The sequence below is a fragment of the Hyperolius riggenbachi genome, chromosome 1 (assembly GCF_040937935.1).
Source record: "Hyperolius riggenbachi isolate aHypRig1 chromosome 1, aHypRig1.pri, whole genome shotgun sequence".
Lineage (NCBI taxonomy): Eukaryota > Metazoa > Chordata > Amphibia > Anura > Hyperoliidae > Hyperolius > Hyperolius riggenbachi.
In genome coordinates this window covers 631,912,250-631,935,190 of record NC_090646.1, presented here as the reverse complement: position 1 = coordinate 631,935,190, position 22,941 = coordinate 631,912,250, and the positions used below count along the sequence as shown (strand labels likewise).

Sequence of the window (22,941 nt, the reverse complement as noted above, 5' to 3'; positions counted from 1 at the left end):
TTTACAGTTCCAAAATCTCACATCTTTTCAAAGGGCAATTACTCAGCAGTGGCAAATTTTCTAGCATTGTAGGGACCCTTAGGGGGAACATGACTGGTGAGTTTCGGGCCCCTAGGCCAAAGAGGTCATAGCCTAGGGTCACAAAAACCTGTTTATTTGGGCTATTTCAATGGTAGTGATGGTGACGTACATAAATCGCAGCAATGGCCGTTAGCAAAGTCTGAATCTCACGAAATGTCTCATGCAGGTAGAAGACATATTGTTAGACTTGGATTCCAAAGATGGGGTCCCTACATCTCTGCAAACCAGAGTTACAGGGGTCCAAAATTGGTAAAATCCCCCATAGGATTTCATTGCCTCCCTATTTCACTTTCCAAAATCTCACATCTTTTCAAAGGGCAATGGCTCAGCAGTACCAAATTTTCTAGCATTGTAGGGACCCTTAGGGGGAACATGACTGGTGAGTTTCGGGCCCCTAGGCCGAAGAGGTCATAGCCTAGGGTCACAAAAACCTGTTTATTTGGGCTATTTCAATGGTAGTGATGGTGGCGTACATAAATCGCAGCAATGGCCGTTAGCAACGTCTGAATCACACAAAATGTCTCATGCAGGTAGAAGACATATTGTTAGACTTGGATTCCAAAGATGGGGTCCCTACATCTCTGCAAACCAGAGTTACAGGGGTCCAAAATTGGTAAAATCCCCCATAGGATTTCATTGCCTCCCTATTTCACTTTCCAAAATCTCACATTTTTTCAAAGGGCAATGGCTCAGCAGTACCAAATTTTCTAGCATTGTAGGGACCCTTAGGGGGAACATGACTGGTGAGTTTCGGGCCCCTAGGCCGAAGAGGTCATAGCCTAGGGTCACAAAAACCTGTTTATTTGGGCTATTTCAATGGTAGTGATGGTGACGTACATAAATCGCAGCAATGGCCGTTAGCAACGTCTGAATCTCACGAAATGTCTCATGCAGGTAGAAGACATATTGTTAGACTTGGATTCCAAAGATGGGGTCCCTACATCTCTGCAAACCAGAGTTACAGGGGTCCAAAATTGGTAAAATCCCCCATAGGATTTTATTGCCTCCCTATTTCACTTTCCAAAATCTCACATCTTTTCAAAGGGCAATGGCTCAGCAGTACCAAATTTTCTAGCATTGTAGGGACCCTTAGGGGGAACATGACTGGTGAGTTTCGGGCCCCTAGGCCGAAGAGGTCATAGCCTAGGGTCACAAAAACCTGTTTATTTGGGCTATTTCAATGGTAGTGATGGTGACGTACATAAATCGCAGCAATGGCCGTTAGCAAAGTCTGAATCTCACGAAATGTCTTATGCAGGTAGAAGACATATTGTTAGACTTGGATTCCAAAGATGGGGTCCCTACATCTCTGCAAACCAGAGTTACAGGGGTCCAAAATTGGTAAAATCCCCCATAGGATTTCATTGCCTCCCTATTTCACTTTCCAAAATCTCACATCTTTTCAAAGGGCAATGGCTCAGCAGTACCAAATTTTCTAGCATTGTAGGGACCCTTAGGGGGAACATGACTGGTGAGTTTCGGGCCCCTAGGCCGAAGAGGTCATAGCCTAGGGTCACAAAAAACGGTTTATTTGGGCTATTTCAATGGTAGTGATGGTGGCGTACATAAATCGCAGCAATGGCCGTTAGCAAAGTCTGAATCTCACGAAATGTCTTATGCAGGTAGAAGACATATTGTTAGACTTGGATTCCAAAGATGGGGTCCCTACATCTCTGCAAACCAGAGTTACAGGGGTCCAAAATTGGTAAAATCCCCCATAGGATTTCATTGCCTCCCTATTTCACTTTCCAAAATCTCACATCTTTTCAAAGGGCAATGGCTCAGCAGTACCAAATTTTCTAGCATTGTAGGGACCCTTAGGGGGAACATGACTGGTGAGTTTCGGGCCCCTAGGCCGAAGAGGTCATAGCCTAGGGTCACAAAAAAACTGTTTATTTGGGCTATTTCAATGGTAGTGATGGTGGCGTACATAAATCGCAGCAATGGCCGTTAGCAACGTCTGAATCTCACGAAATGTCTCATGCAGGTAGAAGACATATTGTTAGACTTGGATTCCAAAGATGGGGTCCCTACATCTCTGCAAACCAGAGTTACAGGGGTCCAAAATTGGTAAAATCCCCCATAGGATTTCATTGCCTCCCTATTTCACTTTCCAAAATCTCACATCTTTTCAAAGGGCAATGGCTCAGCAGTACCAAATTTTCTAGCATTGTAGGGACCCTTAGGGGGATCATGACTGGTGAGTTTTGCCACTGCTGAGCCATTGCCCTTTGAAATGGTGTGAGATTTTGGAACGGTAAATAGGAGGCCCAATGAAAGCCTGTGGGGGATTTTACCAATTTTGGACCCCTGTAACTCTGGTTTGCAGAGATGTAGGGACCCCATCTTTGGAATCCAAGTCTAACAATATGTCTTCTACCTGCATGAGACATTTCGTGAGATTCAGACTTTGCTAACGGCCATTGCTGCGATTTTTGTACGTCACCATCACTACCATTGAAATAGCCCAAATAAACAGGTTTTTGTGACCCTAGGCTATGACCTCTTTGGCCTAGGGGCCCGAAACTCACCAGTCATGTTCCCCCTAAGGGTCCCTACAATGCTAGAAAATTTGCCACTGCTGAGTAATTGCCCTTTGAAAAGATGTGAGATTTTGGAACTGTAAATAGGAGGCCCAATGAAATCCTATGGGGGATTTTACCAAATTTGGAGCCTTGTAACTCTGGTTTGCAGAGATGTAGGGAACCCATTTTTGGAGCCCAAGTCTAACAATATGTCTTCTACCTGCATGAGACATTTAGTGAGATTCAGACGTTGCTAACGGCCATTGCTGCGATTTATGTACGTCAGACTCGCCACCATTGAAATTGCCCAAGTAAACAGGTTTTGTGACCCTAGGCTATGACCTCTTCGGCCTAGGACTGCATTGAACGCGACCCACGCATTGTGCGCATTCTGGACAACACCAATTACTGGGTTTATACCCTTCTGGATCCACGGTACAAACACAATGTTCCAAAACTGCTTGAAGAAAGAGCCAGACAGGTCAAAATGGAAGAATACCAGCAGGCCCTTGTGGAGACTTTAGAGAGGAGATTGACATCCTCCCCCTCCTCTAGCCAGTTGTACGCCGACAGACTGACTTCCGCAAACCCAGGACAACCAGGAGGGCAGCAAACAACACAAGCCGCAGCTAGTGCCCAAAAGGGAATGGTATCGGCAGTGTCCTTGGAGTGGGAAAATTTTCTGACACCCATGCAGCAGCACACAGAACAGCAAGCGTGCAGATCCACCTCCAACACCGATCGCCTGGAGAAGATGGTCAAGGACTACATGTCAGATGGCGTAGCTGTGTTGAACAATCCATCTGCACCCTTCAACTATTGGGTATCGAAGCTAGACACCTGGCACAAACTGGCAATGTACGCAATAGAGGTGCTGGCTTGCCCGGCAGCCAGCGTTATGTCGGAACGCTGTTTCAGTGCTGCCGGAGGCATCGTCACAGATCGGCGGCGTATCCGCCTCTCCACAGAAAATGCAGACAGTCTGACTCAAATTAAAATGAATCAATCCTAGATTGGAAACGACTACGCAACACTCCCGGACCCCAACCAAGTAACATGAACAATGAACATCTATGATGGGTTAGCGTTTCCGGTCCCTGTTTATTGAACCTCTCATCTGTATTACATTTATGACTGCATGGCGACAAAATGCAAATTGCTATCCGCACGCTTCTTGTCCTCATGCAAGGCCTGGGTTGTTGTGTCTCAAAGCGTGGCCTTCTCCTCCTGCGCCACCCTCCTCCTGTTCCATCACGTGTGCTGCTGCTGGGTTAGCGTTACCGGTCCCTTTTCCTGGAACCTCTTATATGTATTACATTTATGACTGCATGCCGACAAAAAGCATGTTACCTGTGCAAAGAAAACAGACATTTCCCGCATTTAAAAGACAGTTTTCCCTTTGAAACTTTAAAGTCGATTTTCTCAAAAACTATAAGCTCTTTTTGCTAAAAATTTTTTTCCTCTTGTACCCACTCCCAAGGTGCACATACCCTGTAAATTTGGGGTATGTAGCATGTAAGGAGGCTTTACAAAGCACAAAAGTTCGGGTCCCCATTGACTTCCATTATGTTCGGAGTTCGGGTCGAACACCCGAACATCGCGGCCATGTTCGGCCTGTTCGGCCCGAACCCGAACATCTAGATGTTCGCCCAACACTAGGGCCAATTTCGGGGGAAGTCAATTAACTTAACTGTTTGTTTTTGGGATGTGGGAGGACAACTGAGTGCCCTGGGGAAACCCACGGAGACACGGCGAGAACATACAAACTCCATGCAGATAGTTTGTGATTTAGCGATATATTATGATGGAACACTAAATGATGTGGTTAGAGTAGACATCTAGATAGCTGCAGATGAAAATCTACTGATTGAACAATCTCTTGGTCTATTGTCATATGGGCAAATTATGCATCTTCTTCTTCACTGCCCTGGGCCTAGAGTGCAATCCATGATGCAAACAATGGCAGCTTCTGTATATCACACATTATTTTGACTTATGTCAGCTTTTTTGGGGGGAGGAGGGGATCCCAAGCTGGTTTCTAATTTTATATATTCATATGCTTCCTCATCTCCATAGATGTGACGTGTTTCCCTGTTTTTTCTCGCAGGTGGCAGCACTGTTTCATGATCCAAGTATCGGCAATGCAATTCACATAAAAGTGGTCCGAGTTATCCTACTAGAAGAAGAAGAGGTAAATTAGTAAAATTAGCAAATAAACAATCAAAAGTAAATGAAATGTCTGTTAAGATGCAAAAACATATTAAACACATACGCCTGTGTGCACAAGCGTTATGGATTGATTGGTTTGCATACACTAAAAACAATAATGGTGCACAAGCCAGCCTGGGGCCCCAGGAACTCTCACTGCCCGGGGCCCCAGAACCAGCATGCAACACCATATGTGAGCGCAGCCAAGCCCTAGATCTGCCACACCCAGGAGCTTGTCCCCAACTGCTCTGAGACTTACCAAACACACAGGAGATACTCACTTCCCTGTTTGGGAAGTGAGTATCTCCTGTGTGTTTGGTAAGTGGTTTGCATACACTCACACTATCATTTGTCTTTTAGGAAGGACTGAAAATCGTTCACCATGCCGACCAAACGCTGGCAAGTTTCTGCAAGTGGCAAAAAAGTATAAATCCAAAGAGCGACTCCCACCCTGCACACCATGATGTGGCCGTATTACTAACCAGGTAGGTTTTTTTATTACAAATTCTACTGCTCATATTGTTATATCGTATATACTCGAGTATAAGCCAGCCAGAGTATAAGCCGACCCCCCAACTTTTACCTTAAAGACCTGGAAACAAGGATTGACTTGTGTATAAGCCGAGGGTAACAAATGCAGCAGCGTTAGCCTGTAGCAATTCTTTAGGAAAATCATATCCACTATTGATTGCATTAAGTAAAGCATGGAACCTACAGTTTGGTCTTCTTCTTCAGCTGCTCTGTCATTTAGCTCACATTGCCCAGCCGGTGCTACACTCCTGGTGGTATGTAAGTTCCTCCTGTGTGTTAGTGTTGTTTATTTGTGGTTCTGTGGCACGGTGGTCATTTACTGTATGTATTTATTTACATATGTAATGTGCAGAGTTGTGAGATTTTGCGCCCCCTTTATCTGGTTCTTTCTGACAGACCTGTTCTTCAGGTTCAGACCACCTCTCATTCACATAGTGTAAATATTGGCATGTCCCACATCCAGATACCTGCTTGCGTTACCTTTCACAAACTATGAATCCTCAGCCAACCATCAGCCCCTGCTAGCTTCAGCCCTGATCCCCTAGCATTACTAAAGCAGGAAAATAAATTCACGAGCCAGTTGGGAATAATACAGGACAGCGGTAATCGCTGCATAAGCCCCGCCGCATGAGCCTGCGGCTGACACTGTAAAGCTATCGAAGCGGCGTGGCTGGGCAAGGGAGATGCGCACGCTGCTCAACATATCTGCATATGCATAACTGGATACTCAGGCTATGCAATAGTGATGAGCGAAAATGCCAATTTTTTTGCATTTATTTTCTCAAAAATTATGTTAAATTCGATTTTTGAGCAAAAATGGCATCAAAATAAGTTGTAATTTTTGCGCTTTTCGCAATTTTTTGCGGTAAAAATATAGATTTTTTGTGTGTTTTCGCTGTTAAAATTTTCATGGTAAAAATATTTTTCTTTTGCGTTTTTCATGAATTATCACAGTTAAGTATTGATTTTTTTTTGCAAAAATGTGAAAAAAAAATACAAGCTATTTTTGTGAAAATGTGCTCCAAATCGAAAATGGCATTTTCAATGCGTAAATGGCTGTAAACCACTCATGCGCTTCAAAATGAAGGGAGGTCCCTGCTTCGAATACATGGCTTGGCCACAATACAATGCGGAGGGCAGCACCAGATAGCACTGGATTAACTTTGGCAATTTGCGAACAAATGATGAATAGGTTGCTTGAAACAAACACCCTTTTTCTCCTATGGCGTTTTCCACTTTCAAAGTAATAACTAATCCGTGTCCTCCAGGTGGATTTTCTGTTTTTTCCTTTATTTTTCTCCACTCCCTGGATAGCAGTGGCCTACATACTGTAAAATCTATATATATAATAGGCTAAGTGCCTCAACCTTCAAGCAAGAAGAAGAAGTATCGCCCTGCCCCCAGGGCCGGTCCAAGCAAGAAGAAGGGGCCGTCCTACATTTGCTGCCGAGCTGGAGGGGGTAGTGGGCAGGACCTCACCTGGGTCCCCCATCTGCGCTCTCTATGGAAAACAAAAGTTTGCTTTCTTGGAACAGAAATAATTTGCGATAATTCAGGTTGGAGTGAGCTTGAGATGTCTCCCAGTGCATCACTGCTGAATATATGCAAATTAGCCATTGTTGCCCTTAGAAGCTAAACCCTGCATTCCAGCAGCTCGGAGCTCACGCCAATTATCGCAAATTCTTTCTGTTCTAAGAAAGCAAACTTTTGTATTCCATAACACCTTAGTAAGGGGACTTTTAGGATCATTCTAGCCCCTCACACACTTCAATGAGTTCTGGTTCACCATGAGCCTGCTGGTTAGTCTGTAGCTTAAGTTCAGCAGCAGCCGCCACTATTAGTAAGAAGCATTGGGCGGGGATGACTCACCTCTTCCGCGTTCCAGCGTGCGTTCCACTGTCGTCACTTCCTGCAATGCCGTCCATTTACAGTACAGTGGGCGGCATTGCAGGAAGTGACGACAGTGGAACGCAGAGGAGGTGAGTCATCCCCGCCCGATTCCTCTTACAAATAGCGGCATCTGCTGCTGAACTTAAGGTAGAGGGGGAGCGCAGATGGGGGACCCAGGTGATAGAAGAGGGCATCCGACCCCCCTCCCCACCGTGAAATTAAGCTGGAGGGGGAGCGCACATGGAGGACCCAGGTGAGGGAGGGGGGTCCGACCCCCCTCCCCGCCCCAAACTTAAGCTGGCGGGGAAGCGAACATGGGGGACCCAGGTGAGGGAGGGGGGTCCGACCCCACTCCCCGCCGCAAACCTAAGCTGGAGGGGGAGCGTACATGGGGGACCCAGGTGAGGGAGGGGGGCATCCTACCCCCCTCCCCACCGTGAAATTAAGCTGGAGGGGGAGCGCACATGGAGGACCCAGGTGAGGGAGGGGGGTCCGACCCCCCTCCCCGCCCCAAACTTAAGATGGCGTGGGAGCGAACATGGGGGACCCAGGTGAAGGAGGGGGGTCCGACCCCACTCCCCGCCGCAAACTTAAGCTGGAGGGGGAGCGCACATGGGGGACCCAGGTGAGGGAGGGGGGTCCGACCCCCCTCCCCGCCCCAAACTTAAGCTGGAGGGGGAGCGAACATGGGGGACCCAGGTGAGGGAGGGGGGGTCCGACCCCCCTCCCCGCCACTGTGCCCAATACCACCTTCCTGCCCGCTACCCCCTTATGCGGCATATGCTACGCCGCGGGTCGGCTAGTCTAAATAAATACACACGTACAAGTACGCAATGCGGAGGGGAGCTGCACTGTGTGCAGGCTTGTGGTAATTGAGGTCAGAATGACAGTGTACCAATAGCTGTATTAGTACACTATCGTCCCAACCTCAATTACCACAAGCCTGCACACAGTACAGCTCTGAGCTCCTCGCAAACTCTGTACTGTAGCACTTATCTGGAACTATAGGCTGTGAGTGGATGGGGCGGAACTAAGGACAGGGAGTGAGGAAGAAGAACTGACACTTCCTCCCCGTCCATCAACGAAGGCTAAGCAGAGCGAGGTACACGGGGTGTTGGGGGTTGGGGGGGAAGATGGTGCTGTGACATATATCACAGCACCACAAACAAAACGGTATGAAAAGTATGTTGACAAAAGAAGGGAGCTCGCTTTCCCCAAAGACTTCAATGAGACCAGGGCAGAGGGCTGGGAAACCACAATTGATTGGTCAGTTAGAGCCCTCATAGTTCTTACAATGGAGGAAGGAGAAACAAACCCCTCTTTTAGATGGGTAGCACCTCCTTCCACTGACCTCACCTGTCAGCAGTAAAAATGTCACCATATGATAAATGCCAGAATGTAAATCAGGGAGAGGAAACATTTTTACAATAAGCAAACACTGACTAAATCATTTATACATAATTATTGCAAAAATGAAGCACTTTTTTATTAGATTATTTTCTACTGGAGTTCCTCTTTAGGAAGGACCAGGATGCGTACAGATGGATTATTACACAGCAAATACTATTTTCCTAAGACCATTAATTCTCCCCACACAAGCTGCACAGACAGATGTTCTGTAACGATGCCAGAGTGAGCCGTTCTCTGGAATGTCTTATTCAGAATAGCATTTAGAGTTTAGGGAAAATTTAAAATTAATTTTCGAAAGCTTGAGCTGACTTCTCTTTATCTTTCTCGGAGGAATCAGCCCTTGCTTGGAGGAGCGCGTGAAAGTAGGTCGCTCCACCTGTGGGATTCACCTTGATCACGGCATATGTACAGACTTTCTCTGTGCTGTAAATCCTAACCAGTCGTTTTTGCTCTTGGCGGAAATCCAAAAAATCTTTGCGTTTTTATGCCAAGTTTTTTTATTTCTTTGTATGCCTCAGCTGAGCTGGAAGCGATGTTATAAGAACTGCCGGCTTTATGAGGTACGGATTAAACATCTGTTATTATGTAGCGGAAACAAAAAAAAAAGGTGATTGATTGCTTTTCTTTTTCTATTTAAATAAACTTTATTATAGTTACTGATATCCAACTTCCGCCCCTAGCAATGCCCTCTAGCAGAAGAGGTCATAGGTGCGTATCTAGGTCCAATCAGAAAAGCGCCTGTGACCTCTTCTGCTAGGGGGCGGAGCAATGGGCACAAGCCAGGCATTGGGAAACTCGCTAAGTATAACAAACTTTATTTTAAAAAAAAAAGTTCACCCTCCAAATCACTGCAAAATCGCTTTGAAAAATTATTTAAAAGTTATTTTGCAGCGCTTTGTATAATTTGCATTGGAGCACAAATGTGCCGAAAATGCTACGTGTCCTAATCCTGTGATTAGCCCTAAGTAACTAGTGGGTTCCCCATCATTGAAACTCATTGCCAAAATGTTTTTTGGAATCTCCGGCGATTGCCGGCAGTCACTAAAACCTAGTAGGTCCTCGCCCTGACACCGATCTCACACATTCTGGGGAAAGTACTTACAGAGGCAAAGGGCGTAAAATAATTCATATTGACCTCAGGTTGTCTCGAGCCCCATGACCACCGTTGCCTCCCTCGCCGTCTTTTTGGGTGCCTCCAATTGCCTGTTATCGAGCCTGGTAATCCGCCCTAAGTCGCATCAGTCAGGCTCTTCTACGTATCACGTCGCCTAGTGCGTTCTGGGCCTGTACAGTACTACCAGCGCAGGCGCAGAACGCTCCCCGATAACCGGGGCCGATAACAGGAGTAAATATGAATTCTTTAAATTGGACCTGAACTCTTGCACAGGACTGAAAAAATACATAGAGAAATGCACCCTGTATGTATTTAGAGTGTTTATTCCATTTAATTCCCCCTCATTTGTGTCTTATCACAAGTTGTAATCTGATCTCCCCCCATGTCACATGACGGCCTATGGCAGAGACAGAGGCGAGAGAGGCTCCAGCTCCAGGGCTCACTCAGCTATCATTTGCCTTTTGTGTTTGGAGGAAAGATAAATAAGACGAGGGGAAACCTAGCAGTGACTGCAAGCCAGATAACTAGAGATTAAGGTGTTGTTGTTGGTGGTGTGGTGGGGGGTGCGTGCCTCTTAGTCTAATAGCAATCGGTGTGTGACGGCTGGGGTGGGAGGGGCGCCCTTTGGTGTCTCAGCCTTGGGTGCTGGAGGACCTTGTCCCTGCTCTGGGCAGAGATGGCAGATAAGGCCATTTGAAAGCACGGGAAGTAGACAATATGGGCTTGATTCAAAAAGCCGTGCTAACATTTAGCATGGCAGTGAAAAGCTGCTTTGCACGTGCTAACATGCGCATAAAGGTTTGCGTGCCAGCGCTTCACACGCAAAGTTTTGGGATCTGCCGTGACTTCACATGATAATGATATTTAGCACGCAAAGTCACTGCAGATCACGCGAGCTGAATGTACTGTATATCTTGAATGATTACTGTATATATTTAATTATGCAATGCGCGTTACAGTACCGCACATGTTAATGTAAGCACCATTCATCATAATTTCATTACCAAACTCTTTCTACTGAGAGGGAGAAACACCATTGATTTCAATGGCATGCCGCGCTTAGCGCGCGACACGTAACGTAAACTTTGCACGTGCAAACTACTTAGCACGCACGTTTGCATGTGCAAAGCCTTAACACGTGATAACTGAGTTATCACGTGTTAGTGAATCAAGGACTGTGTCTGCTTCCATGAATAAGGAAGTAGAAACAGTGCAGATTTATTTTAGGATTTGTATCAGCTGTAACAAAGAAATGTTTTTTTGTTTAAAGGTTATTATGCAGTTATGTATCTTTTAGAGCAGGGAGGACATTCTGAGTTCGGGTCCGCTTTAACCCCCTTTGTCTCAGATTCGCTTTAAAGACATATAAGAATAAGGGGAAAAGTGAAGTGGGGGAGTGGTGGGGAAATGGGGTGCAAGTGAGACTTTCTTTTAGTCTATGTTCACATCTAAAATTGAAATCGCTGCCGGCAGCGATTTTTGATTTTTTGAACGTTTTTTTTCCCTCTTTCATTGCTCCTCTGTGCGCTACGATTTTCTGCAAATCACTTTTCTAAGCGCTTTTGCCGAGCGATTCCGTTTTGTCACTTCCTAACGTCAGTCAGGAAGTGAACTCTTTGCCCCGGAAAAGAATAAATACAATGGGCTTGATTCACAAAGCAGTGCTAACTATTAGAACGCTTGTGAAAAGGCCCCCTTCACGTGATAAAATCAACTCGTGTGCATGCAAAGTCCTGCGCGCAAAACTTTGCACGTGCACAGCGCGGTGTGCGCGAAACATCACCCCGCAATGCGACTTTAACGTCGCATCCGATGCACCTATAACGTCGCATGGGGTGCGGCTTTATTGTCGACCTCGGATGCACCTATAAGTTGCATCGCGGTGCGACGTTTTGCGCGCACCGCGCTGTGCCTTTGCGCACTTTCTTAGTGTCAAAACGGTGCTAACCTACTTAGCACCCTGCTTATCATGCCCAAAGGTGCTAAGTAGGTTAGTACGGCTTTGTGAATCAAGCCCAATGTATTTATTCTTAAAAATGTGAACGCAATCGCCGCATAAAGTGATTTTTGAGCATTTAGCGCTCTTCCTATACCTTCCATTAGAGCAAAATCGTGGAGCGCAAAGCGGACGAAACGCACTGATGTGAACCTTCTCATAGAGAATCATTGCACAAGCCTTTTAAGGGCAATTTTGAAAATCACCTGCGCTTGGAAAAAGGCCGAGAACGCCCTTTAGTGTGAAGAAGCCCTTAGGGCCCTTTTCCACTAGCGCGTTTGCGCTAGCTGAATCGCAAAAACGCAAACCGCTAGCGATTTTACAATCGCTACGGTTTGCTTTTTAACATAGGAATCGCGGTAGGTCATTTCCACTACCGCGATTCGTTTTTTACTTGATCGCGATCGCGGCGCGGAGCGACTTTTGCCGCGATTTTGCTATGCAGTGCATAGCATGGCAAAATCGCGGCCGCAAACGTCGGGAAAACGGCGAAATTGCGATTCAGCAATCGCTAGCGTTCAGCGCGAACGCTAGCGACTGCTAGTGGAAAAGGGCCCTTACCGTCTACCAAATGTTCACCTTATATTGCCCTCTTAGCTTTTGCAGAATAAAGTCACTTTAATGATTAGCATTATACACACATCAAAAGTTTCTCCCAAAAAGTTAGAACTTTGAAGGCTTCAGATCAATGTAATTAAACAATGGGAGGATTGCCTTGAAGAAGAGCAAATTCGAGAACTCTTTGAAGAGCATCATCAGCATTAGTCCGCTAATCAGAAACATTTTGCCAGGATGAAGGAAATCAGATACAACTACAATTAATGCCTTCCAGACAGCCGGTGTCAGGGGTTTAACTTCGAGATTAAGAGGTTTGACTTTGAGTGTCTCACGTTGCTTCATGCAACTTTGCACACATTTCATTTTCTTGTACATAGGTGAAGATGATTATTGTAGCTGGTCATTACATTTTAATGAGTACTTCTTGGACTTTTTGTACAGTTACTGCCATTGTTAAAGTGGACCTGAACTCTTGCACAGCACAGAAGGAAAACATAGAGAAATGCACCCTATATGTATTTTATAGGGGTTCTGTGCTGAGGGTAAAAACAGACACTTACCTGCTTTTATCAGTAGTATCTGTAGCAGTAATGTCCCCCGCTGTCCTCCTCCAGTCTGCTGTTCCCTGCCACCAGCACCGGGCAATTATTTGTCTAACCCAGCCGAATAATGCATGCTCCCGATCGCGTCATCGGAAGCTTACTGCACAGTACGAAAGTCTCTTGTACTGCACCTGCGCAGTATGCTTCCGATGATGCAAGCAGGGCTACGCAGCCGCAGTTGGAAGGCATGCCCCGCTAGACCAGAGCCGCTGGCAGGGAACGGCAGATCCCTGCCTGATAGAAGCCCCAGGTAAGTTTCTGTTTTTACCCTCAGCACCCTTCCCCCACAGAACCCCTTAAAGAGGCACTGTATAAATAGCAGAATGAAGTTGATTATTCAGAATAACCACTTCTACAGTAATTTTCATGTTTTCAGCATCCATGGCTATAATTACTAGGTAATGGCCAGCCATGTTGATCCAGGGATATTATCTGATATCCCTGGATCACCATCTGATATTATCTGATATCTCTGGATCACCATCTTGAGGATTTTTTTCCCTTTTGGGGCTAATTGGACCATGCCTTGTGGGGGTTTTCGCCTTCCTCTGGATCAGCAGGGATATGTGAGGGAGCAGGCTGGTGTTGTACTTTATTCTATGGTTGAATGGATGGACGCATGTCTTTTTTCATCCCAAATAACTATAAAATGCTTTTTATATCTATATATTGCTTTATATTGGTATGTTACGCCGCCTTCTTAGTGATGATCAACCTAGCTATGCTATGCAGAATTCCCCCCCCCCCCCCCCCCCCCCGGGCATTCTGGCAGACCAGGTATATTTTGTACTATCTTCGGAACTCCCAATAAACAAACATTCCACACAGCTTTACCTGACAGGACAAAATATGTCACCACCTGTGATAAATTTCAGAATGTAAATCAGGGAGAGGGAAGATTTTACAATGGGGCAAACACTGACTAAATTATTTATAAATTAATATTTAAAAAAAATAAGAAATGTTATCCATTACGTTATTTTCCCTACAGTTCCTCTTTAACCACTTGCATGCAGCAGTCTTTGGCCCCTTAAAAAGGAACTGTCACGAAAATCTTAAAATTTAGAAGTACACTTCTTCCAGAGTAAAATGATCCATACATTACTTTTCTCCTGTGTTGTTGTCACTTACAGTAAGTAGTAGAAATCTGACATTACCGACAGGTTTTGGACTAGTCCTTCTTCTCATAGGGGGTTTCTCAGGGTTTTCTTTATTTTTAAAAGCACTTAGTGAATGGCAGTTGCTCTGTCCAACTGCCACAAAGGTGTACGGTGAGCAGGGAGGCTGGCCAGCATCTTTGTATTAATCATTTTCAGGGAATGTCTTTATAAAGAATAAAGGCCATGCTGAGAATCCCCAATGAAGAGATGGACTAGCCCAAAACCTGCAGGTAATGTCAGATTTCTACTACCTACTGTAAGTAACAGCAACATAGGAGAGAAGTCATTTATGGCTCATTTTACTGAGGAAGAAATGTACTTCTTATTTGTATGTGTTTTAAAGTTTAAGATTTTCGCAACAGTTCCTCTTTAAGGACCAGAAACTGATGGTACGAAAAAACGGGGCTTACTGAGGTCTCGCCGCACAGAGCCACTGCTCTCACTTTTCACGCCGCTCACCCGTTGCTGCAGCTTCTCCAAAGTAATCCGCCACAACTTTTTTACAAATTGCTTTATTTAGTCTTCAAAGGTAAAAACATACAAGCTGCAAAATGACCACTATGCAGCTTGTATGTTTTTACCTTTGAAGACTAAATAAAGCAATTTGTAAAAGAGCTGGCCCGGATTGCTTCGGAGAAGTTGGATTACTTATCCAGGTGCTACATGGGTGTGTCCGTTGCACGCTTTTGTTCCCTGCTTCATTGAGTGCTGTCCCGCATACGTTTTTGGTCACCCGATGCTGCAGGCCTCTCTTTCTGCTGTTGCTATGACGGCAGAGCTCTGTGAGCTGCTCATTGGCCCCTGACTCTGTGATCAATGTGAGCCAATGTGAGTGAGAATGGCTCACAGTGATCATGGGGTCAGAAGCCAATGAAGGAATTAACACCGCCTGGTATTTTAGCAGCAGCAGCAGGGTGAGCCATCATTCGGCTCTTACTGCGCCCAACTGACCGGGCGGTCACATGTACGCAGAAAAACTGCCTGTCACCCACCTGCCATGTCACTCAGTGACCTTCCAACTGAGAAGTTCCTTCAGGAACAGTGACACATCTGGGAACCAGAGTATGCCGGGCAGTAACTGGTGAGCAGATGACCTTAAACAACTTAATGACAATGTATCGTATTAAAACGTCATGCTTGAGCCTGTTAACATGACGTTTTAATACGTTGCTCGTACCTGCCGCCGCTTTGCATGTGTGTGCGCCGCTCGCGCCGCCGTTTCCATCTGGATTCCGTGTTCAGCGATTGGGGAAGAGGACCGATCGGTCCTCTAACCAATCGCAATGCCTGGAATGAATGGACGTGACCGTGATCAGCGGCCACATCCATTCATAAAACAGTAGACGGTCACAGTTTAGTTAAATGTAAGGGAAAAAAAGTGAACACTTCCTATAATGGAAGAGTGTTCACTAGCGCCATCTTGTGGCCAAAAAGTAAAGTTACACATACAGTACATACATAATGTACACAATATTAATAAAATTAATAACTTACACTTCCAACCCCCCCCCCCCCACACCAAAAAAAGTTTAAAGGATACCCAAAGTGACATGTGACATGATGAGATAGACATGTGTATGTACAGTGCCTAGCACACAAATAACTATGCTGCTCAGTAGCATCAGGAGCTTCCAGCAGCGTTTATCCCAGCATCACCCCGCACTACGCATGCGCGGCTCCCAGACTACATCAAGCTGCTCGGGCTGTGGGGCTGGATGTCATAGGCTGCTGACTGATTTGCCATGACTACAGCACGATACAGGCCTACGTGGGACCTGGCCTTAGATCCACTGGTTTCCTGCAAACTTTGCCTTGGAGAATATCCTGTGGAACGGTTGACCACCATATCACAATGCCAATGCATTTTCTGCACGCTGATCTAAGGAAAGTTTGAAGAGGAGCGCTGTCTCTTATCATTTTGGAATTGACTCTTATGGGACTTGTGATAGCGATAGTGTTGTGATCAATATTGGCTAGTTCTATACAGGGCAGGCGCAGTTTGTGATGTTAGTGTAGAATAACTATGCTGTGTTCCTTTTTTTCTTTCTCTGCCTGAAAGAGTTAAATATCAGGTATGCAAGTGGCTGACTCAGCCTTGACTCAGACAGGAAGTGACTACAGTGTGACCCTCACTGATAAGAAATTCCCCTTTTTTACCTCTTTTTTTTGCTCTCAGAAGCCATTTTCTGCTAGGAAAGTGCTTTATAGTTGGAATTTCTTATCAGTCTATCTCATCATGTCACATGTCAGTTCGGGTATCCTTTAAAAAAATACATAAATAGTTGCCTTAAGGTTAGGGACTAAGCTTTTTTAATCTATATTGTATGAGGGAAAATTACTTTTACTTTACTACATAGGGGCTTGTAATTACGGACCGGACAAAAAAAACAAAACAGAAAAATAACACCTATATTCCAAAATAATATAATGTCGCCATACATTGTGATAGGGACATAATTTAAATGGTTTCATAATCGGGACAACTGGGTAAATAAAATGTGTCAGTTTTATCCACAGGAGAATGTTTAATTTTAAAACTATAATGGCAGAAAACTGAGAAATAATGACATTTTCCATTATTTTCTTATTTTTCCCATTAAAATGGATAGAATAAAAAAATTCTTAGCAAAAAGTACTACCCACAGAAAGCCTAATTGGTGGCGAAAAAAAACGAGGTATCGATCATTTTCTTGTGATAAGTAGTAATAAAGTTATTAGGGAATAAAAGGGAGGAGCACTGACAGGTGAAAATTGCTCTGGTCCGTTAGGGTAAAAATCCTTGGGGATGAACTGGTGAAAGACCCACCCCCTAAGGTTAGTAGTACCTAAGGGTCCCAATGCCTCGATTATGGTCAGTTCCAAAATAAAAAATACTGGGCATAGGGTCTGTTGCCGATCTATCCAATAGGAATGACACAAAATTAAGGGGTAAATTATTAGTTTAGTACATAATTAGTACATTATCAGTTTAATAAAAATGTAATAAACGTATAGTCCAGGGACGTAAAGGAACATGACCCTGCATTGCCTCATGACCCCAGCGAAAAATTAAGTTACAAATGGATATATTTATTTAAAAAACACTAACATTTTCCAGAGAACCCTCTAGTGACGATTAATATAAACTTTTAAGATGTTGAAAATAAAGATCATAAACTATGTCACCTCTCTGGATTTGTAACCCTAATTCTAAGGTTACAAATGAGCTAAATGTGGGGGTTTTCATCACTATGTGGCCAGGACAGGGACCCCACAAACACTATAGCACAGTAAATCTTATTCGTTACCATCCCCTGTGCTGGGGGTGATAGTGCTTAAAAGGACCGTATACAATGTTTTTCTTAATTTGCTTACTATGATCAATAAGAACAAATAATCTGAGCTGAACAATGTTTATCTCATGTAACAAAAACACAGTACACCTTAACTTTGTCAGTTAACAACCCATGTTTCAGGTAGGTCTTAAAGAGGAACTCCAGTGAAAATAATGTAATAAAAAAGTGCTTAATTTTTCACAAAAATTATGTATAATTGATTTGGTCAGTGTTTGCCCATTGTAAAATCTTTCCTCTCCCTGACTTCCATTCTGACATTTATCACATGGTGACATGTGGCAGGTGATGTCACTGGAAGGAGATGCTGCTTGCATTTTTGGCAGTTGGAAACAGCTGTTATTTCCCACAATGCAACAAGGCTCCCACAGCCTGATGTCAGCACCATGGTCCTGACATCAAACTGTAGGAGGGGTTTCACCCCAAAATCAGCCATGCAGAGCACCCTGATGATCCGACTTTTGAGAAGATTATCCTGGGTTACAAAGTAGTACTCCAGAATATACAGTACACTTGGGGAGACACCGACCGTGAGTTTGTTGGTCATCCGAAAAATCAAATGCCGTTGCCACAGCGCACCAGATTTTCCAGAATTCCCGATCGATCCTCCTGACCAAGGCAGCCAAGTTGCAGCACCAATTCTCCTCTGAACAGGGCAGTTTCTAGGCTAAAATGCACCCAGGGTGACAGCGTAAAAATTGCCCCCCCCCCACCCCCGCCGTGGAGCCAGGTATAGGTGCCCACAGTAAAGGTTAGCCAGGTATAGGTCCCCCCAGTATAGGTAGCCTGCTATAGGTCCCCCCAGTATAGGTAGCCAGGCATAGGTGCCCCAGTATAATTGCCCCCAGTATAGGATAGCCAGGTAGGTGCCTCCAGTATAGGTATCCAGTATAGTTGCCCCCATTATAGCTATAATGGGTTAGATAGGCAGTTGCCCCTGGTATAGGTTAGATAGGTAGGTGCCCCAGTATAGGTTAGCTAGGTGGGTGCCTCTAATACAGGTAGCCAGGATAGTTGCCCCCAGCATAGGTTAGGTAGGTAGGTGACCCCAGTATAAATTAATTTAACAGAGGATGGCGCTATTTTTTCTGTAGATTTTGTGAAATTTCTGTGTCTGACCAGGATTGTATATTTTCCACCTGTAAGTAGTATACTCAACTAATATTTCAATCTATAAAAAATGTTTATTCCATATATAAAAGCACAATAAAAAAATACTTGTATATGACTGCGTGCACGCATAGATATAAACTAAAATTTGCACATCCACGTATATGTACATGCGCATGTCCATATTTCTTCACACTCACAGAAAGAATCATGTACTAAACAGTTAGTTAAGCAAATCATATGCTAATATTCGTCCAATATGAAGTGGAATATGCTTGAACAATGTTCTCACTACATAAAGACCCCCTGTGATTTTCTAATCCTACCCACAACAATACAGTACACCCGGGATAATTAGCAACTGAGAGGTGCTGTATCAATAATCACACATGGCATTCATTCCTCTCATCCCACTCGCAAAATGGAGCCACCTGATTCCCTTCTGTATATAGCTACCTGATACCGGACAGTTTTATGCGTCCTAAAGTGTCTCCCCACTGCAGTATCCGCTTGCAAAGTACATGCAGCAATGTTCCTGAGATTATTCCACTCACAGTTTTTGCAGTTCCCGATTAGCTACGCATATTCTGCTGTAAACAGCTATTCCGTGTATGGTCTCCGTTGTTAGTACGTCCAAACTGCGTCTCCTTGTAGCGCTCAGCTCCGAAGGTCCAGCCGTCCAGTGCTGGCTTCTTCCGTCTAGAGTACGTATCCTCCCGGCGGGTGGCTGACTGGTAGTGACGTCACTTCCTCACTAGGTTCCTGCGTTCCACCACTGTGCTCCAACTCAGCTGCCGCTATACAGGCCTGTGCGGACGTGCTGTAAGTTGCGCAATGTATACAAGTTGGTGAGAGCAACTGTTTCAACGTCAGGATCCCCTCTAGATCAACATGTTTCAATGGCTAACGGCCATCTTCATCAGGATCAAAGAATCACCCGTCAGCCATTGCTTCCTGTCTTTTATATCAGTTCAGTCCACAAAGTACCACCTCTCCTTGAAGGGGAACTGCTCTCTTCTTTATTAAATGTAGCTTTATGGTGTTCTCCATCCTTTGCATAAAGAGCATTCTTTCCTTATTCATATTGAATCCACCTTCTCTCTATATCAGGGGTCTCAAACTCAATTTACCTGTGGGGCCGCAGGAGGCAAAGTCAGGATGAGGCTGGGCTGCATAAGGAATTTCACTCTGCCCGCCCCTCTCACGCTTCCTTCACAGAGACGGGCGGGGAGAGGCGGCGATCCGTGCGGCGATTGACGTCAGGAGGGGCAGAGCTGAAGCTGAAAGCTCTGCCCCTTTCAGGAAATGCCGGCGGATTGCCCCCCGGGCGATTTGGGGGCTCTGCAGCCCTCGTTTAACGGCAGGGATGCGGCGGATTACTTGGGAGCACTGAAGCGAACTATAAGGAAGCTTTTGCCGGCAAGGGCCACAAAATATTGTATCGAGGGCCGCAAATGGCCCGCGGGCCGCGAGTTTGAGACCCCTGCTCCATATATTAGATATTAAATAGAAAACTTATTTCCATACCTTATCTGAGAAATTTCAACCAGACTACCATACCTACTACTACCTGAGATAAGAATGAATGGGAGCCACCTGATGAATGGAGCACCTGTATTCCCGTGATATTAGGAGGAGGAATGTTATGGATAGAAGCAGTGATTATATATGGTAGTCTGGTTGAAACTTCTCAGATAAGGTATGGAAATAAGTTTTCTATTTAACAAATGTTAAATTAATTTGTGTGTCCTTCATATTGGTGGGGGTTGGGGGGTACCCCACACCTTGAGGAATAGGCAGCTGAAATAACACACCTTTCAATTGTAGCAGCGCCCTTCAACGACTATATTTAGGTGACCCCAGTATAGTTTCGTTAAGTAGCTGCCCCCAGTACAGGTTAGCTAAGTGGGTGCCTCTAATATTGGTAGCCAGAATAGTTGCCCCCAGCATAGGTTAGATAGGTAGGTGCCCCCAGTATAGGTTAGTTAGGTAGGTGCCTTCAATATAGGTAGCCAGTATAGTTGCCACCAGTATAGGTTAGCTAGGTAGGTGCCCGCAATATAGGCTTACTAGGTAGGCGCCCCCAGTATAGGTTAGCTATGTCAGTGCCCACAGTATAGGTTAGCTAGGTAGGTGCCCGCAGTATAGGTTAGATAGGTAGGTGCCCCAGTATGGTTTAGATAGGTAACTTCCCCCAGTATACATCAGATAGGTAGGTTCCCCCAGTATGGGTTGGATAGGTAGGTTCCCCCAGTATAGGTTAGATAGGTAGGTTCCCCCTAGTATAGGTTATATAGGTAGGTGTCCCCAAGTGTATCGTTTAGATAGGTAGCTTCCCCCAGTATAGGCTAGGTAGGTAGGTAGGTTCCCCCAGTATGGGTTAGGTAGGTAGGTTCCCCCAGTATGGGTTAGGTAGGTAGGTTCCCCCAGTATAGGTAGGTAGGTTCCCCCAGTATAGGTTATATAGGTAGGTGCCGCCCAGTATAGTTTAGATAGGTAGTTTCCCCCAGTATAGGTTAGGTAGGTTCCCCCCCTCATAATGGAGGGGGGAGCCGCAGCCGCGGGGAGAGCTGCCCGACCTCTCCCTCCCTTCCACTCCCCAGGCCTCCCTCCGTGCTCCCCCCTCCGACTGCAGAGTAATTAGCGCAGGGATTCGCTGTATACAGCTACTCCCCTCCCTGGTTCCAATCGCCATTCACTCGCCGCCGGTCTCCTCCTCTCTGCATAGACGCTGATACACGCTGCAGCATGTGTAATAGCGTCTATGCAGAGAGGAGAAGACCAGCGGCGATTGGAACCGGGGAGGTGAGCAGCTGTATACAGCGCTTCCCTGCGCTAATTACTCTGCAGTCGGAGGGGGGAGCACAGAGGGCGGCCTGGGGAGAGGAAGAGAGGGAGAGGTCGGGCTTCCCTCCCCGCGGCTGCGGCTCCCCCCTCCATTACAGCGCCCCCCCTCCCTCTGCGCTCAGGGCTGCCGCACGGCCCCTAGAAAAGGGCCTGCCTCTGAATGATCATATTGGAAGATCGATCGGCCTGCAATGTATGGACACCCATATTCCTTAATTCATACAATCGGGACAGCTGAAAGCTAGCATGAATCATTCATTAATACCAACTGAGACAATTTATGCCCAGTTATGACTAATCCTTCGCTTATGTTTATTGTCAGGCACAACATTAAACAGAGGAGAACAGGAAATTTAATTATAGGAACATAAATGGACCAATATGTATGTTCAGCAGAAACTGTAAATATTGAATTTCCCAGAACATCACTTTTGCACAGGACCTTGACTTTTGTGAATCTGGGCTTTTGTGGTTTCAGTCATATTTGAAAGATTATTTTTGTGGAGTGAGAAGTACCATATTTTTCAGCGTATAAGATGCTCCGGAATATAAGACGCAAATAGGTTTAGAGGGCAAAAACCAGGGGAAAAAAAATACTAAACCTGGTGCATGCATGTTTCAGGAACGTCTTGTAGATGTTCTTCCCCAACTATTGTGTACTCCTGTGTCCCAAATGTGCATCCCATGTGTCCCCTTCTGTCTCCAGTGTTTACCCTTCTGTCCCCAGTGTTTCCCCCACATGTCTCCATCTCCCCCTGTATCTATGCACCCAACCCCCTCCCATGTGTCTCCCGTGTCTCCCTGTGTATAATTAGCAGTGTCGGCAGCTTGGCTCCATGGTTCCTGCGGTGATCGACGACCTCGTTTCTCCTGCACTGCTCCCCTAGTGTTGGCTTCTGCTGATCGCATCATCAGCAGAAGCCGGCACTAGAGGAGCCATGCAGGAGAGAAGAGGTCACATGGGAAACAATACAGGGAGTCCCCGACGTCGCGGCGGGTCAGCAGTACATATCGACAGGCATTCGTAGGTTGGAGACTCCCTGTATTCGGCATATAAAACGCAGGGAGTTTTTCTCCCCATTTTTGGGGGAGAAAAAGTGTTTCATAGATGCATAAAAATACGGTTCATGGAAATGAAAGAGTCTGGCCGGAGTTCCTCAGCAAGTGGTTATGACGGCTAAACAAGACTTGTTCTAAAGCATTACTAATAGGCTGGTGTGAGTGACCTTCGCTTTCTTTATTTTCATTATCCTGATTTACAGCGACAGTAAGTTTAGGGGGAGGGAAGGGTCCCATTTACTATGACTCAATAAATCTATACTGTTTGTCCATCTGCTGTAGAGGTACAGTTCTAGGCGAGCCACATCTATCGACCAGGGGGGATTACTAATTAGAGAAATTGTACTTTTACCACTCTTTTTGATTAGTTTAATCATTAAGCAAGCTGTAGCAGGTTTATTTTCATCAATTCCACCAACAAAGGCAGGAAACGTTACTTAGGTGCTGATTGTAATCAACATACCATATAATGCTTTAAAGTATAAATGCCCGACATCCTTGTGTACTCACTTAAGTAA

At 45.3% G+C, this 22,941-nt stretch overlaps 1 protein-coding gene and 1 long non-coding RNA gene across 6 annotated transcripts in view; one reads left to right on the top strand and one right to left on the bottom strand.

The window, feature by feature from the left end:
* ADAMTS12 (ADAM metallopeptidase with thrombospondin type 1 motif 12) overlaps positions 1-22,941 on the top strand; it is a 244,707-nt gene that overhangs the window by 9,117 nt on the left and 212,649 nt on the right. For 4 of the 5 annotated variants that reach the window (XR_011023643.1, XM_068251244.1, XM_068251243.1 and 1 more), the window contains exons 2-3: positions 4,714-4,797; positions 5,175-5,299. Coding sequence is in view for 3 of the 5 variants with exons in the window: in XM_068251244.1 (XP_068107345.1) it covers positions 4,714-4,797; positions 5,175-5,299 (209 nt within the window). In the remaining 2 variants the exon portion in view is untranslated. Of the gene's footprint in view, positions 1-4,713; positions 4,798-5,174; positions 5,300-14,236; positions 14,306-22,941 lie in introns of those variants that run through there. The other variant, XM_068251246.1, reaches the window with a different exon arrangement.
* On the bottom strand, positions 4,387-14,125 carry LOC137529703 (uncharacterized). The gene is made up of 2 exons (XR_011023644.1): positions 14,047-14,125; positions 4,387-4,782 (listed from the first exon to the last, which is right to left on the bottom strand). It is a non-coding gene; the product is annotated as an uncharacterized lncRNA (long non-coding RNA).